General features: G+C 38.5%; 1 protein-coding gene across 1 annotated transcript in view; it reads right to left on the bottom strand.

Moving 5' to 3' along the window:
- Positions 1-1,718: 1,718 nt before the first annotated feature.
- The window catches only part of KLKB1 (kallikrein B1), a 36,595-nt gene continuing 20,216 nt past the window's right edge, over positions 1,719-18,097 (bottom strand). The window contains 10 exon segments of the mRNA XM_043973266.1: positions 1,719-1,981; positions 3,711-3,897; positions 7,792-7,931; positions 10,932-11,027; positions 13,154-13,329; positions 14,856-15,027; positions 15,424-15,536; positions 15,764-15,926; positions 16,925-17,031; positions 17,744-17,903. Coding sequence (XP_043829201.1) covers positions 3,733-3,897; positions 7,792-7,931; positions 10,932-11,027; positions 13,154-13,329; positions 14,856-15,027; positions 15,424-15,536; positions 15,764-15,926; positions 16,925-17,031; positions 17,744-17,903 — 1,292 coding nt within the window. The 3' untranslated portion in view covers positions 1,719-1,981; positions 3,711-3,732.

Raw genomic sequence — 18,097 nt, 5'->3', positions numbered from 1 at the left:
TGTGCCAAGCACTGTGCTAAGTTCTGGGGATACAAAGAAAGGCAAAGAATGGCCCCTGCAATCAAGGAGCTCCCAGTCTAATGGGAAAGACAACATGCAAACCTCCATGCTGTACATGGAGATATATTCAGGATATGCTGGAGGTAGTTGACAGAGGGAAGCCACTGACATTAAAGGGAATTGGGGAAGACTTCTGGTGGGAGGTTGAATTTCCCTCAAGGAAAAGAAGTTGAGGATTAGGGCTTGGAAAAAGCTTTTGCAGAGTGCTTAAATATCTTGGGACATTGATGAAGAAGCCAGCTATTCAGATATTTTCATTTGATCTGTTGCTATTGTCTATGATCATCCTGGCATGAAGGTTCCTCATTTAAAGAAGCTCAGTTTTCTTGGGTTTCTATCTTTTTTTTTTTTTTTTTGGCAAGAAAGAGGAAATGTAATCTCTTCCAGTCTCACAAAAGGGATATTCAAGATGCATTGCCTTTAGATGAAGTCTCAAGGTAGGATGTGAAGATGCTTTTGTTCAGAAAGATTTTAAAGGAAAACTGATACGTGAGATTAGATAAGATCTTTCTGTTCCTGTATTCACACATCCACACTCAAACAAGGGTATAAAGGGGGAAACTTTTACTCCCCAGCCACTGCTCACAGGAACAGAAAGCTTCAGAATAAGAGAAGAGCTTTAATGAGGAAATGTTTTGACATTTTTTATAGAAAACTTTAACTTAAAATTCCTCCATTCTGGTGCCACTCCAATGTCTCATCACAGTGTTAGGTCTACATTGACTTCTAGAAAGTCGCGTCTGAGAGTTCGGTATATACCTGACAAAGAACTTCGTGCTTGTCATTTGGGAGATAGCATGATATCCAGTCATTGACTGATCAACAGTATTTATTAAGCTCTTACTGCATGCCTGCTACTGTGCAAAAACATTGTTCCCCACCCTCAAGATGCTCAGGGTCCAGTGGGAGATCTTACACAAATAGCTAGATACATAGAAGGTATGTAGTAGATACAATTTTAATTGGAGATAATCTCAGAGGGAAGGTACATCAATTTTTCTATGTGCATAAAAATATGAAATATGCTTCCTAATTCCATAGAATACCCTATTGGAGTCAATAGAATCTTCAGGATTTTTCTTATGGCAGAATCAATGGGTAATCATATGCTTCTTTGAGCTATGAATGGCTACAAGTTCCTGGGTACAGGTTGGATTAGATTATCTCTGAGGCCCCTTCCAGCTCTGAGGACCCTCTGCAATATGGTACGGTGGAAATAATGCTGAACTTGTCACAGGACCTGGTCTTGAGTCTTGGCTCTGACACTTTGCTGCCTAGATGGCCTTGGGTAAGTCACAATCTCCCTGGACTTATTTTCCTAATGTGTAAAATGAGGGGTTAGAATAGATGTCCTCTTGGGTCATTCCCAGTTCATAGCAATGATCCTAATTACCCCCAAAGACAATAGAAGTTTTGTTGGTGGGAGTAGCTGTCTCAGAAGCATGACTGAGAATTGACTTCAGAAGCAGAAGCAATTAATCAGACACTCAGGAAAATACTGAGCTATGGCTAGAGATACCCCTCAGAGATAAACCCCAAAGGGCTTCTTGTCATGGAACTCTACTACTATTAAATGAAACCAAGTGTTTATCTACCATCGTGCTGGTCAGTCCAAAGGTCAGGTTTATGGTTTATAAACATCAAAAACAAACTGGAGATAAAAGAATACAAGTCATGTCTTTATTTTTTTTTTAAATTGAAAAACAACATAGGTCAAAGTTCCAGATGTCAATTACAGGCTGAGATAGCGGCATCTTGTTTTGATTTATTGTAGCCTCTGAGATTCCTGTTTGTTTTTGCCAGAGTTACTCATTCCCAAAACCAACTCTTGAGCCTTCCATTTCTGATTGTTTCTCTGTGGATTATCCAGACCTCTTGGTTCATCATCTGCTATTCTTGACTGTAAGCCACTTCAGTGTTCCTTTTTATATCCATCACAGGATATAGAAGAACAAAGAGAGAAGGAAGGAAGGAAAGAAAGAACAATGAATTCAGAACACATCCATTGAGTCACTTTGAACCATTTGGGGGTGAAAGACTTGTAAGCGAATATAAAAACCATCATGGTATTTCATTGAATAATAATAACAGTTAACATTTATACAGTGCTTACTATGTGCCAGGCACAGTGCTAAATGCTTTACAATAATTATCTCATTTTATCCTCACAACAACCATGGGAGGTAGATTATACATTATTTACTTATTTATTTGTCTATTTATTTATTTTTCATTCATTTGTTTATTTGTTTATTTATTTGTTTGTTCATTCATTCATGCATTCATTCAGCCATTTGTTCACTTATTCATTTATTTACTTATTTATTATTATTTAATTACTTATTATTCATTTATTCACTTATTTATTTAACTGTCTATCCATTCATTCATTTAATTTATTATCATCCCCATTTTACAGGTAAGGAAACTAATATTTCCATAGGACCTGTAGATTTACATTGCCCTTTCCTATTCCCCAATACCATAGATAACCTAGGTTAATCTGATGTAACATTTTATACTCTTTATAAAGAATGAAATGAGCAGAATAAGAACAATTCATGCAATAATAGCACCAAAAAGGCAAGGACCTTTGAAAGTTATAAAGACTCTGATCAATGTAATGACTATCCAGGATTCCAAAGGACCAGTGAGATCACATGGTAGCCACTTCCTGATAGAGAGGTAATAAATAGATTCAGAGTGCATTATGAGACGCAGGTGTTTTGAACATAGCCACAATGAGGGAATTTGTTTTGCTTGACTGTGCATAATTGTGTAAGGAATTTGTTTCTATTTTTTTCCCTAATGAGGCAAGGGGAGAGAGGGAAAGAAAATGGATTTCTGATCATTAAAATATAAAACTTCAATTTAAAAAAAAACCAGCGAAAAAAACCCAGAACTACAAACTTGACTACATGCCAAGTGTCAGAGGGAAGTTTATTAGAATGTTTCCAGATTAATGTTGGGATCCTGTGGTCTATGAAAAGAAGTGTTAACCTGAGTTAATAGGGAAGGACTTGGACAGTGTTAGGAAGAATACAGATGTTGGTGGCACAATTTTATTACAACAAAATCATGTTGTCTCTGCCCAAGACTTTGGGTAGCTTCCAGCATAGTCCAGCAGAAAAGACTCTCCCAGGGACATAAATAATACAGGAGAATGTGAGCACAGATACACAGGCACAGCAGACCCTGGTAGCCATACCTCTCTGCACGAAAAAGACTCCTATTTACTCCTAGTCTCACTCTTACTCTAACCCTTACCCTTATTCTCTCCTTCCCTCCTTCCTTCCTTCCTTCCCTCCCTCCCTTTCTCTCTCTCTCTCTCTCTGTCTCTCAGACAATGACTTCAACAAGGCATCTGAAACACCAGCCAGAAAATCAAGCTTTTCTGTGCAGTCTGCAAGACAACTCCAATATGGAAGAAGGACCACTGTCCTTGTTAGCTGTTTTTACTTTACCCAAATAAACCTTAGATACTCTGCCTTTCTTATTGTGGTGACAGCTAATTCTTAAACATTAGAGACCTTCAGATCTGATTCTGCTGAACCAAAAGAAGAGAATGGGAAGAAAAAAACCCACTCTTCCCAGTGGGTTGTTAGATTTGATCGCCATACTTGTAAAAGATTCTTACGGTCTCTCATTACCATTCACAAGCAGCCAGCTTCATCAAGGCATGTTTTGCGTGACCTCTAAAATCCAGTCCAGATATGTATTCACTTTGGTGTAAACACCCGGGTGATCCTTTTTAGCACAACCATCTCCCCAGCTGGTGATGCCAACTAGTTGCCATATTCCCATGTACTCACAAGACAAGGGGCCACCTGAATCTCCCTGTATCCACAGAGGTTGGAAAAACAAAATAGAAAATGTTTGTAAGAGGTGTCTTCAAAGCCAGTTCATACATGTTTGTTTCTGTAGTCAGACACAGGAAGCACATGCATACGTGTACCCTTTCCTTAAATTATTAGTACTTGACTCAAACTTATTGATGGTTTTTTTGTTTGTTTGTTTTGGTGTTGTGTGTTTTTTTTTTTTTTTTTGCGGGGCAATGAGGGTTAAGTGACTTGCCCAAGGTCACACAGTTAGTAAGTGTCAAGTGTCTGAGGCCAGATTTTATTTCAGGTCCTCCTGAATCCAGGGCTGGTGCTTTATCCACTGAGCCATCTAGCTGCACCCTCGAACTTATTGATGAATGCCAAATCTAATGGACAAAATGGCTTTCAAAATAACAATATAATTGTATTAATCCAATAAGAAAATAATTGAAAATTCAAAAGTTTTCATACAGTGGAACTATAAGAACCTTGTCCCAAATCTTGTATTTATCATAATACTCCAAAATCTCAGTATAATACTAATTATCATGGAACAGACTTAAATATTACAGTCTTTTTTTAGAACCTATTTTGGGTGACTTGAGTACCCCAAAGATCTAATTATTAGGTGGTTTCACTTATAAGGAAATGTCCCATGTACCCTTAAGAAAACATTATAGTAAAACTCATCTGTAGTTCACTTTTTTCCCCACCAAAGATGTTTTTGTTGTTCAGTTATTCAGTTCAATCCAATTCTCTGTGACCCTATTGACCATAGTATACCAGGGCCTTCTATCCATCATTGTATGTCAAAGTTCATGTTCTCCTGGCAATTGAAATCTGTTTCCTAAGATGACACCTCACTCCTCTCCTAACTACAAACCCTTTCTTGTCCAACCCTACACTCACTCTTCTACCTGCTGCTCAGTCTGATTTCTCCTGACCCCCCTATCAACTCACTGGATCCATTTCATAAGCATTCATTAAGACCCTTCTCCATATATCAGCCATTTGATGTGTCCTCTAGTCACCCTGGCAACCAGCTACTGCTTCACCCCAGATCATCCCAAACTAGTCTGACACTGACCCGAGTGGATACTCCAAATTAGAAACCTAATGTTGTAATGGTTCCAAAGGTTTGTCATGCCAGGGTGGGAGTGGGGATAAGCTCCCACTCTCTATAAAATGCTCCAATGGTGTGCGTCTCAAATAGCCTCTGACAACCGAAGCCCAACTCCTGGCCTTCTCGTGGCAGAACTGTTTCCACTAAGAGAAGAGATGAAGGTGAGTCACTGGCGCCTTAAAACCAGTCGCTTCGGGCAGGTGGGGATCATTAGCCTTGGCAGGCAACCCGCCTAGGGGAAGGAAACCCTGATTTTAAACCTCTGCTGCCTTGTGGCTATACCCATATATGGGAAAGGCTTCGGGAGTTAACCCCGAGGAAAAATCTGGAGTTGGAGTCCCTTAGGCAGTTGGATGTTGGACATTACATCCCTCTGGCAACTCCTGCAGTGGCACTGGTGCCAAACTGTATTGGCTCTGCCTCTCCTTTGGATCCACCAATGTCGCGGAGAGGGAAAACCTGCTGCATGGGCAACAGCTTGTTTTCCATATTGATCCGCCCAGGCCAGCGCCCTGGAGAGGACACTCCAGCTACTCTTCATGGGGTAGATACAACACGGGATGCGGCAGTTACTGGTTATAAGTCACTCAGGAGCTGCAGCTCCCCTATCGGACTGCACAGCCACACTGTGGCCTGTGGCTCTTCAAGGTGCTGATCCATGGTCATCCGCGACTGGTGGAGGCCTACTACTATTACTAATGTTCTAATACTTAAGATTTTAGTGAAAAATAGTTTGGTTTGCTCAAATGGGACTGGAGTAATAGGGGCTCATGGGACATCTGTGGATCATTAATGGAACGTCAGCAAGTTTGCCTGACAGACCACCCAGACGAATACTTAAACCATATCATAAAGATAAGTCGTAGAGATGCACTGTGGCAAGGGGAATGCAGCACTACATTTGGAGTCAGAAAAGCCTGGATTTGAATTCTGCTTCTGACGCTTACTAGCTATATGACCACAATCAAATCATTTCATCTCTCTGAGTTTTAGTCTCTCTAGCTGCAAAACAGAAATCAATATCTGTAACACCTATCTCAGTGAAATATTGCTAGGTTCAAATAAGCATATAAATGTATGTGGGTATATATGTATATGTATTTATATTTATATATAGTCATATATAGAGACATATGCATATATATACATATATCTGTGAACAATCATCTATTAACATCTATACATATATGTATAGATGTGTGTATATAAAACTTTTCAAATATATATTCAAATTTTATATATGTATGTGTGTGTATATATATATATACATATATATATATATATATATATATATATATATATATAAACTTTTCAAACTCTGAAATGCTATATAAATGTCAGTTAATATTATTGGCTGAAAAGTTGGGGTGTTGTGTTTTTATGGGGGGAGAAGGGGGTAGGGCCATAAAGGAACTTAACCTAAGATCCCTATAAGGAAAACTGGATCTCACTGAAGGCTATATGGTATAAAGTTGATAAATGGGAAGAAAGGATGAGGGTGTACCCAGAAAGGATAGGGATGGAATTTGATATTATATTTTTGTTGTTCAGTCATGTCCAATTCTTCATGACCCCATGGACCATATCATGCCAGTACTGTCTATGCACTTTTCTTGGCAAAGATATTGGATTGGCTTGCCATGTCTTTCTCCAGTGGATTAAGGCAAACAGAGGTTAAGTGACTTGTCCTGAATCATGCAGTTAGTCTCTGAGGACAGATTTGAACTCAGGTCTTCCTGACTTTCTCCACTGAGCTATGTAGCTACCTCTTTGGTATTATATAGGTCCTAGCCAAAAATCTATCAAAGCGGAGTTGGACTTGGAGAGTGGCCCAACCCACTCTCTTGGTTGGAAGCACATTGAAGGCAAATAATTCCAGCTCAATTCGACCCACAAGGAAAAAGTTCCAACAAGATGCTTATATATCCACAAAGTGTCAAAGTTCTTCTGAGTCTCTATGGACATGACTTCAGGAAAGGAGTGAGAATAAGGACAATTCTATGGAATTTTTTCCATTTTGTTATTCCTCCGTTCTTATTCAATAACCATGTTTATTTGTTCCAGGTCTCAGGCTAACAATAATGGAAAAAAAAATCCAGTGTTCATATATTTGAGTCTAAATATGCTCCACTCTTATCACACATCATCATCACAGCTGAAATAATTATGCAATTCTAAGGTTCAGAAAATCCTTTGTTTACATGCATTCTGTAATTTGATCATATACACAGTGCATGTCTGAGGACCTTAGAATGCATTTGATTTCAATGGCTCCTATGTTGCTTTTGTAACAAGCAGATATAAACATTTAAATGGGATTTGATAGTCATACAGCTTGATTTCTAACATGAAATTGATTTTAGCTTTATGACCTGGGATAGGTCACTTAACTTATCTGTCTCAGTTTCCTCATTTGTAAAATTAATGTTTTGAACTACATAAACTCATAAGGCTCTTTTCAATTCCAATTCTATACTCCTTCACATCATATTCTCTCGTCTCTGAGGAGAGGAAGGAAAAGAAGGAAATAAGTATTTAATGTGCACTGTGCTAAGTATTTTACAAGTATTATCCTATTTGAACCTCACAACAACCTTTGTAGATGCTGTTATTTTCCTCATTTACAGTTGAGGAAACTGAGGCATACTCACTCAAGGTCACACAGCTAATAACTGTTTGAGGCAGAATTTGAACTCAAGTCTTCCTAACTCTAGGCTCCACCTAGCTAGATGCCTTTGCTTGGTAGTCCCACTCCAACTTCCAAATTCATGTAACAGATTTTCTTACCTTACAAGCATCTTTACCCCCTTCTTTATAGCCAGCACATATCATCTGATCGGTTACTTTATATTTAATGTATTTTTCCCGGCATTCTTCAATGGGGATGAGGGGAATTCTGGCCTTCTGAAGAGTATTTTGGATTTCACCTAACAAAATAGAGGGAATATTGAAATGTGTATAATATAATAAATAATATAAAATGAGAGTGAAAAATTCAAGCAAAATTCAAGTTCTGAATTCTCTACTGGGGCCCTTTTGGGTATAACCTGGGCATTAGAAGCAGATCCATCAGGTTTTTATTGCTTAACTTGTGGCGGTATCATATAAATGGTCTAAAAGTCCCATCAATAGTCATTTGTTAAGCACCTACTAAGTTTCAGGCACACAAGTTATATATATAATATAAACAGAAAACCATCCACAGAAGGAAGGCACTAGCATTTAAGAGAACTGGGAGAGGCTTCATGCAGAAGGGGGGATTTTCGCTGAGACTTGAAAGAAGGCAGGGGGTAGGGAGAAGACAGTGAAGATGAGGAGGGAGAACATTCCAGGCATGGGGTTCAGCCAGTGAAAATGCCTGGAGTCAGGGATGGAGTATCTTGTGAGAAGAAGCCCTGCCTTTGCCTTTTAGACAGTATTAGAATAAATCTGGCAACCAAGTTATTGCCAAACTCTGGTCTACCATCCTTCTCCATAATTACCCACAGGGTTAGGCCCAATCAGAATTTCAAAGCTCATAATTTTCACTTACTGCTTATAATCTCACCTTCTAGTTCTGTATTTTTCATTTTTTTGCGGGGGGGGGGGGGAGGAAGAAGCAATTGGGGTTAAGTGAGTTGCCCAGGGTCACACAGCTAGTAAGTGCCAAGTATCTGAGGTCAGATTTGAACTCAGGTATCCTTGATGTCTATCACCACCTAGCTGCCCCTTATTTTTCCAATTTTTACAAAAATGATCTTTCTATTCTCTCTTTCCTACTAACCTCTACCTCCAAAAGAAGTAATCAGTGGTGTTCCAGTAAATGCTTAACAACCCTCTCTCTGGAGGAAAAGAAAAGCATAAAACACTTTTAAGTTTAATTTGCATTATTAATATTTTCTCCATCTATTTCTTAAATCTAGACAATTAACAAAACAATAAATCAAACTCTGATTTGTACTGTTTGCTACTTTTCAAGGTATAAACACCCATACTGAAAATTTAACAATCTGCTCTTGTGAGAGTAGTTCAAGCTGACTCCAGCACACTCCTGAATGATAGAGTAGAAAACAACAAAAGCAAAAACAAACAGTGACACTGGAGTCAACTGGCTTCAAATACCATGTCTGACGCTTACTCCTATGTGACCTTAACAGATCACTCTAACATTCTGGGCCTTCCTTTCCTCATCTGTAAAATGATGGAGTTGGACTAAATCAGAGGTGTCAAACTGAAGGCCTGCAGTCCACGAGCTAGTCCCCCAAACTCCATAGTATAGCCCAAACCAGCTTAAAATGTAATTGGGGAATGTTTAACAAAACAAATAAAAATAGAATACAACATAGATAATGTTATTTTGTGGTTTTCTAAGTCACTCTGCAGCCTGCAGAAATACATTTCTATTTGCATTTGCTACCACTGGAGAAGACCTGTAAGGCCCCTTCTAAGATCATAATACAGACCAAGAGAGGGTCTCAGGGGTCATCTAATCCAGTCTTCTTATTTATAAATTGAAGAACTAAGACCCAAGGAAGTTAAGTAATTCCCCCCCCCCCAAATCACAACTATTTTGAAATATTGAAGAGATTTTTAGCCTTATGTGGGCCTAGTCTTTCAGTGAAATGAGATAAATAACAAATCCTTTCAGTGGAAAGTTTAAATAAGTGAGTTGAAATGACTCCTTTCAGGATCCATTGAATCAACTGTTGTTGTTCAGTTGTTTTTGACTCTTTATGGCCCCATTTGGGGTTTTCTTGGTAGAGATACTACAATGGTTTGCCATTTTCTTCTCCAGCTCATTTTACAGATGAGGAAATAGAGGCTAACAAATTAAGCGACTTACCCAGCTAGCAAGTGTCTGAGGTCGGATTTGAACTCGGGAAGATAAGTCTTCCCAGCTCCAGGCCCAGGACTCTATGGTGCCACCTAGCGGCCGCCATTGAATCAATACACATTAGGCAAGCACCTACAGTACACAAAGCACTATGATGGGCACTGGGGAGGGATGTATGTGATAGAAGGTGTGAGAAATAATTATTAATAATCTATATCAGGGCAGCTAGGTGGCACAGTGGATAAAGCACCGGCCCTGGAGTCAGGAGTACCTGAGTTCAAATCCGGCCTCAGACACTTAACACTTACTAGCTGTGTGACCCTGGGCAAGTCGCTTAACCCCAATTGCCTCAAAAATCATCATCATCATCAATATCTTGGGGGACCCAGAGATCTCTCTTTCTTAAGTTCTTCCTCTTCCTCCACTGAAAGGCTAGCTCTCCTGAAAAGACAGTATCACATCTTATCTAGATCAAACCCACCCCAATCCCTAATTCACAAAAGGAGCCTTAGGTGGAGACAGATTCTTTTGTTTAGAGAAGCTCTACTGATAAGATTTGGCTAGCATGAGCCAGTTCTCGGTGGGAACCATCCCCTCAGCTTGGGTGGGGTGGGGATCTCTGCATTTCTCTCTGCTCTTTTCTTGAGTCACTTATCCTCTGACTTCATGTTAATATAACCCACCTCCAAATGATGCTGACCAACTACATTTGACTGCTGTGTGAAGGACCACCTTCACACCAGACTTGACCATGAGGTAGGGGTCTTTGGTCTGAGAGAGACAACTATAGACCTCAGTTTACTAATTATCCTGCCAGCCATATTAATAAAATGATTAAATTACCCAGATCCTTTGGCTCTCATCATTTTAATCATCACAATGATGTAATCAGACAGTCCCTACCTTCATGGAGCACACAGCATGACAGTAATTGTAATATGCAATATTATGTGATGATAATAGTAATACTTAACATTTATACAGGGCCTACTCCGTGTTCAGGCACTGTGCTAAGCACTTTACAAATATTACATTTTTTTTTAAATTTTCTTTGATTTGATTTTACAACTGAGGTCTCCTTCATGAGCATTTATTTTTAAACATCAAGCCATACCGTTTTCCTGGTTAAAGCCCCATCCAGTCACCCAGCAGTTGGTATAAGGCATGTTTGAATCTTCTTTTAGAGGCAAGCAGATAGATTTTTGCAGACCTGGATTGTATTTGTTATATTAGAATTTGGTTAGAGAAAAAGAAAAAAAATGCTGATTTTTATAGACACACACACACCCCAATGCGATGTCCTACTCTGGAAACCCTAAAAAGGAGATCTCTCCACTTTCTCTTAAATAAAATGTATTAGAGATAATGACACAAGAGATTGTCCAACTAATAATCATCCCAGTTACATTATGGAGATTAGAAACTGCCAAGTCCTCCCTTCCCACTCTACCCAGAAGCCTGAGGTTCCAGTTTACCATTAGGAAATTTTTTAATCTCTTACTTCTTAAGGCTTATACAGAATATGATAGTCCATTGCATATGATAGCCCATAGCATGCTTCCAAACCAATCTTTTGGCTTCTAGTCCACTCTAACCCCAACCCATATCATCCGATGCTTAGTTGGACATTGGACTTGGCTCATCAGCCCCAGTCTGCTTGTGGCAATGTCTCCATTTAAGTCCAACACCAAAGGCAAGTTGATAAGTTTGAGACCACCTCCCAGGCGTAGCCTTGTGCCCTTCTAATACCTGGGATGCATCACCTCCTCTGAATTTAATCTCAATCATTAAAACATGAGTACAAGGTTCAAAGTGAAACATAAAAAGGTAAAAAAGAAACAAGAAAGAAAAACTGTAAGAAATTTAATAAGGTTACACTATTTCTAGTTCTGAATGATAAAATAATATTTGTAATTCTCAATAACTTTATTGTAAAAGTAATTTTAATGCAATTAGGAGTATATGTAAAGAGCTTGTGGTCATAAGGTAATATTTAAAGTATGATAATATTTGTAAATCCAAAAAAATGTAATATAAGAATGATTAGAAAGAGTATATGTAGAAGTGGGTGTGATCATAAGATGACATTGATGATATAATACCATAGAAAATAAAATAAAGGGCCAAAAAGAAATTGCATAGAAGAAGTAGGAAGGGAGAAACTAAATGGGGTGAACACACACACATACACAAAGAGGCATAAAAAATAAATAAATGGATTATCAAAATGGAGGGGAACATAAGGGACATGGGCAAAGATTAAACCTTACTCTCATCAAAGTTGGCACAAAGAGGGAACAACAAATACACTCAGTTTGATAAAGAAATCTATTTTACTCTATAGGGAAGTTCAGATAGGGATGATGATAATGGAGGGGGTCCCTCTACACAGAGACAGCAATATTGTTTGATGAAGAACTGTGAATGACTTGATTATTATAAGTAATGCAATTGTCCAAGTCAATCCCAAGGAATATTAATGAAACATACTATCCACCTTCAGGGAAAGAACTGATATTGATGGAACAGACTGGGGCATGCTATTTTTCACATTCATTCATTCATTAAGCGACAAATATGGTTATGTTTTCCATGATCATATATGTATAACCCATATTGGATTATTTATAACCTCGAGGAAGAGGGAGGAGAGGGGGCAAGGGAGGGATAGAGATTAGAATAGAAAAATATAAATAAAAATGTTTAATCTGGAAAGGTGGGGGAGGGGTGTGCTCGGAAGGGTGCAGGAGGTATATGTGTATACACACACACACACACACACATATATATATGTGTTGTGCATTTATGAGTTATTTAGATATTATTTATATGGTAATTATATTTAAACAAATTTGTCATATAAATTATTTATATAAATTGATATGTATTTGTTATTTAAAAACAGTTTTTAAGGAATTAAAATACTAAGTTATATGTATTAGAATATATCTAGGTATATCCAAATGTAATAATGTAGAAAATTTACATTATATATGTCATATATGTGTCTTTGTATATATTATATCTATGTTTGATATATGTAGAAAATATAATTATATGTCACAAATTTTAAAAATAAATTAAAAAATAATTTAAGAGATGAAACACATCAGACTGGGAGTCCCACCTGAAACTAACCTCTAGCCCTTTATTCTGGAAAACACTTTTTTTAGTTTAGAAAGAAGACTTGTCTTTCCCTTAGGAAATAAAAGCAGTTACTCTTCCCTACACCAAAAGCCAAAGGGTGATGTGAAAGGAGTTATGCCTTATGCAAAGTGTTGCAAAATTTAAATCTAGATAACTCAAATAGATAACAGGGGTGAACAGTCTACATACCAGTGAAATTCATGGGAACTTCGAGCTTGATTAAGGCAATATCATGTCTCGTTTCTGAAATTTCATATTGAGGGTGGATAATAATCTTTTTAGCCCTGGAGAAAGGTGTGTCAGCCTGTATTTCTGACTGATTTAAAATGCCAGTATAAATTCTCCAATTATCAGGTGATGATAGGCTAGAGGTAGAAAAAAAAAATCTTCATAAAAATATTTAAATGTCCAGAATGTCCTATTTACTCCCAAAATTCAAACTCTGATATTTTTTTATCCCCCTTCATTGCCACCCCATTGACAAACTCCTGTTTAATTAAAAAATCAGGAAAACTAAAAACAACTGATTATTTTTTTCTTTTTTTCTGTCATTAGCATTAGCATCAGTCCCCAAAATTTGAGGTCTTTTTCTTTCTTTCTTTCTTTCTTCCTTTCTTCCTTCCTTCCTTCCTTCCTTCCTTCCTTCCTTCCTTCCTTCCTTCCTTTCTTTCTTTCTTTCTTTCTTTCTTTCTTTCTTTCTTTCTTTCTTTCTTTCTTTCTTTCTTTCTTTCTTTCTTTCTTTCTTTCTTTCTTTCTTTCTTTCCGTGAGGCAATTGGGGTTAAGTGACTTGCCTAGTCATGTAGCTAGTAAGTGTTAAGTGTCTGAGGCTGAATTTGAACTCAGGTCCTCCTGACTCCAGGGCAGGTTCTCTATCCACTGTGCCACCTAGCTGCCTCCACATTTGAGGTCTTGGAAAATTGATAACTATCATTTATATAGAACTCTAAGATTTGCAAAATGGCTAACATGTGTGTGTATATATATATATATAAAATTTCATTTGATCCTATCTTTGATAGGAAGCCTTTCCCATCCCTTATTAATTCTAGTGTTTTCCCTCCTTTAATTATTTCCTATTAATCCTGCATATAGCTTGTTCATACATATTTCTTTGCTTGTCTCCCCCGTTTGATTGTAAGTTCCTAAGGGTGGCTGTCTTTTGTCTCTTTTTGTATCCCCACAGTCTCATACAAAGCAGGCGTTTAATAAATGTTTATCTACTGATTGACTAATTGACTGATTCTCACAGCAACCCCTCAAGACATGCACTATTACTATCTCCATTTTATATATAAGGAAATTGAGGGTGAAAGAGGGTGACTTGCCCACGGTTAGACAGTGATAGTAAGGCAGGATATGAACTCAAATCTATCTCCAAATCCAGAGCTCTAACCACTTAGCAACAAAGCTAGCAAAAGCAGTTAAATACACATGAGATGTGTTTAGTTACAGCATGATTACTGCAGGCTAGTGGAAGCCCTCTTTGTTTCTCTTCACCAGTGCTTTAATTACTCTTGCGAAGATGTCTGAGGCTCTACTCTAAAGGGAACTGTTAATGTTGAAAGCATTAACATCCCACTGTGGGAAAATTATGCTGTCCATGTATTCAGTGGAAATGCCTGCATTTGTAGAATTTTCACTTATACAGTTTGGCCCTCATTCCTTCCTTCTCTTTCCCCCATTTAGTCCGTATGCTTGTGAAGTACAAATTGGTTCTCCAAAATATGGCAAGATATCTTCCCCTTGGTGCACATTTAAAGGAGAACAGCAGGCAGTATGAAGTCAAGGAATGAAGGAGAATGATCTCCAAAATGGAGATTAAAATAATACCATCACATGGTGAAAGTGAAGTTTGCCCCAATATTCTAAACAGAGAAAGCCAATACTCACTCATCAAAGCAATGGGCAGCTGTTATGACCCACTGTTTCCCGATGATTGAGCCTCCACATACATGAGTCTGTGTTCTCAGTTTGACGTGTAAGGAAGCTTGCCACGGCCACTCTTGTGCAACAGATCTACTGCCTCCCACAATCCTTCCTGTTAGTGCTGTCTTTGGGCAGACTACAAAGAATTACAATGGCCATGAGAGGTGACATGCATGTAACATTTCCATAGCATGGAAAGTTAGGAAGTGTTTTATCTACATTATGTCATCTGAGACTGACAACAAAAGAAGTAGATGGTGCAAATCTAACTATTGCCATTTTGTGGATGAGAAAACTGAGGCTTAGAGAAATGGAGTGACTTGCCCAAGGTCGCACACATGGACTTGGACTCAGGTCTTCCATGGGTGAGAATTGCTGAATACAGTGTCCAAAATAAGGCAGAAAAACAGAGAACCCTCACTCTCAAGGTAATTCATATTAATGGGCATAACCAAAAGACAGGGATTAATTGAATTATACCATAACAAGTTTTCTCATCATACTTAGAAAGAAAAATGAAGACTTTACTTACCAGAGATGCTTGTCTCTTTACACAGTCTTAAAGAATAACCAGAGATACCTTTTGTCTCATGGATTATTTTAGTTGGGGAACCATCTGAAGATATTTTTAAGGAACATTTACACCTAGAAAGATATATAGAAAAGGAAGAGAGAACGTGAGAGAGCGAGAGCAAGAGTGAGAGAGAGAGAGAGAGAGAGAGAGAGAGAGAGAGAGAGAGAGAGAGAGAGAGAGAGAGAGAGAGAAGAAAAAGAGGGAGGGAGGAAAACGTGTTTTTTAAAGTTTTTTTTAGAAGTGGTAAATATGTTCAACAGTTTTGTTAGCTAGTTTTCAAAAAGAAAGTTGATTATACTTGTCTTCCTGGCATTCTCCTTGATGGGGTGTATATGTGAAAAACTGACAGCGGACTTTCTTTGTACAGCTTTCTTGACAAGCCCGAAGTCCTTGAACATAGACAATTTCCAATTCATCCCCTTCAAAGTCCATACCAGCATAAGTTTTTCTTTGGCATTGTTCTGTACTGGTCACAGACATGAAAGATGAAAAACACACATAGCTAGCATTTACATAACACTTCAGGGTTTGTAAAATGTTTTACATATATTCTATTTTATCCTTACAACAACCCTAGGCAATAAGGTACTATTATTATCCCCATGATAATGGTGAATGAGGAAACTGAGGCAGAGAGCATTTAAGTGACTCTCTTAGAATCACACAGCTAATAAGGGTCTGAAGCAAAATTTGAACTCAGGTCTTCCTGAATCCAGGTCCAACATTCTATCCACTGTACCACCTTCTTATGTAAATATACAGGTATAACTGGTTTCATCCAACTATTAGCATCTCTCTCTCTCTCTTCTCTCTCTCTTTCTGTCTCTGTTTCTCTGTCGCTGTCTCTCTGTCTATCCACTTGGCCATGTTATTTTTCTCTACAAATACTATCTCCATTTTGCACACGAGAAAGCTGATGTCCAAAGAAATTAAGTGACTTGTCACAATCACATGACTAGTAAGTATTCAAGGAAAGGGTGATATAGTGTATAGAGACAGGAAGTGGAGTAGAACCTGGAAGAACTGAGTTTGAATCTTTCCTCAGACACTCCCAAGCTGTGTGACCCTGGGCAAAGCACTCAACATCTCCATGCCTCAAGTCCTTATTTGTAAAATGAAGGGTTCGGGGGGCAGCTAGGTGGCACAGTGGATAGAGCACCGGCCCTGGAGTCAGGAGTACCTGAGTTCAAATCCAGCCTCAGACACTTAACACTTACTAGCTGTGTGACCCTGGGCAAGTCACTTAACCCCAATTGCCTCACTTTAAAAAAAAAAATGAAGAGTTCGGACTGGACAATCTCTAAGACCCCTTCTGACTTTAAATATCTGATCCTAGAAACCCAAGTCACCCCCAGTCCTCTCTACCATGATGCTAGAATAGCCTTGGCAATCCTATCCAGTCAAAGCCGTTCATTTTACTGATACTCATCAGTTATTACTTGTTATTTTACCACATTACCAGGAGGATATTTGCAGTCCAGAACATTATATCCTGAGTAAACATTGTTCTGTGGTATCGCAGAGCTTGGTTTTCCACTTTTTGATGTCTTAAGAATACACATATTTCTAAATGCAAATTGAAAAAAGCATGAGAAACACTAGGTAAGTATAAAAGCATCTAAAACGGAACTCTTCTTCAGGGACAAAGGGAGTGTGATTCTTTCTTTTTTATAAAATTGTGACTGGAGGCACTTCAAGGACTAGAATTTTGTAATATTGACAGAAGATAAGTAGACTTTGGCCTTCATTTCACATAAAGCTTTTGCTGAGGTCACTGGGATTGGGAGAAGAGAAATCCGGGAATACTGACCTCTTATCCAACCTAAGCCTCCAACTTGTTCTCTTGTAGAAGGTTTTTGATCCAAGCCTATGATTTCATTAGAGTAGGGGACTCAAGGTATAATAATTCCTTCCACAATGTGGGTTGGAAATTTGTCTGTAATTTGTAGTCTTAAAAAAAAAAAGTAGGGACAGCTAGGTGATGCAGTGGATAGAGCACTAACCCTGGAGTCAGGAGGACCTGAGTTCAAATCCAGCCTCAGACACTTGACACTTACCAGCTGTGTGACCCTGGGCAAGTCACTTAACCCCAATTGCCTCACCCCCGAAAAAAGTGGCCTGGGGCATTGAAAAACCAAGTGACTTACCCAGGGACCCACAAAACCAATAATTGGGTCCTAACTCTAAAGTCAATCATCCATTCACAGCACCACCAGTTGCTTCTAAAAACGCAAATTATAAAAAATTATTATTAAATGACAGTCCAAATTCCACATACCTTTCTGATTCTATATGCCATGTGTTTGTATAGAATGTAAAAAATAAGCAGTTTGGGTGATAGCTGCAAATAGTGCGGCATACTGAAGCCTCTGGAGCAATCACCCTGCCAACATCTTCATCAGAAAATGACATCTCTTGAAAAATTTGCATTTGGCAACCTGTGAAAACACAGAAGTCATTCACCACTCAGAATTCCCATGTTATGTTCATAACACCAGGAAGAGACAATCTTCTCCATTTCCTACCCTACTCCATGCCCAACCTTTCCCCATTACCAGACTCTGACCTCCATCTCTGCTGGAGGAAACTCAGAATTCTGCATCTCACTGCGACCCTTCCCAGTGGTGGTAGG

Source organism: Dromiciops gliroides, chromosome 6, assembly GCF_019393635.1.
Source record: "Dromiciops gliroides isolate mDroGli1 chromosome 6, mDroGli1.pri, whole genome shotgun sequence".
In the NCBI taxonomy this organism is placed as follows: Eukaryota; Metazoa; Chordata; class Mammalia; order Microbiotheria; family Microbiotheriidae; genus Dromiciops; species Dromiciops gliroides.
This window is presented reverse-complemented; position numbering and strand designations above follow the sequence as displayed.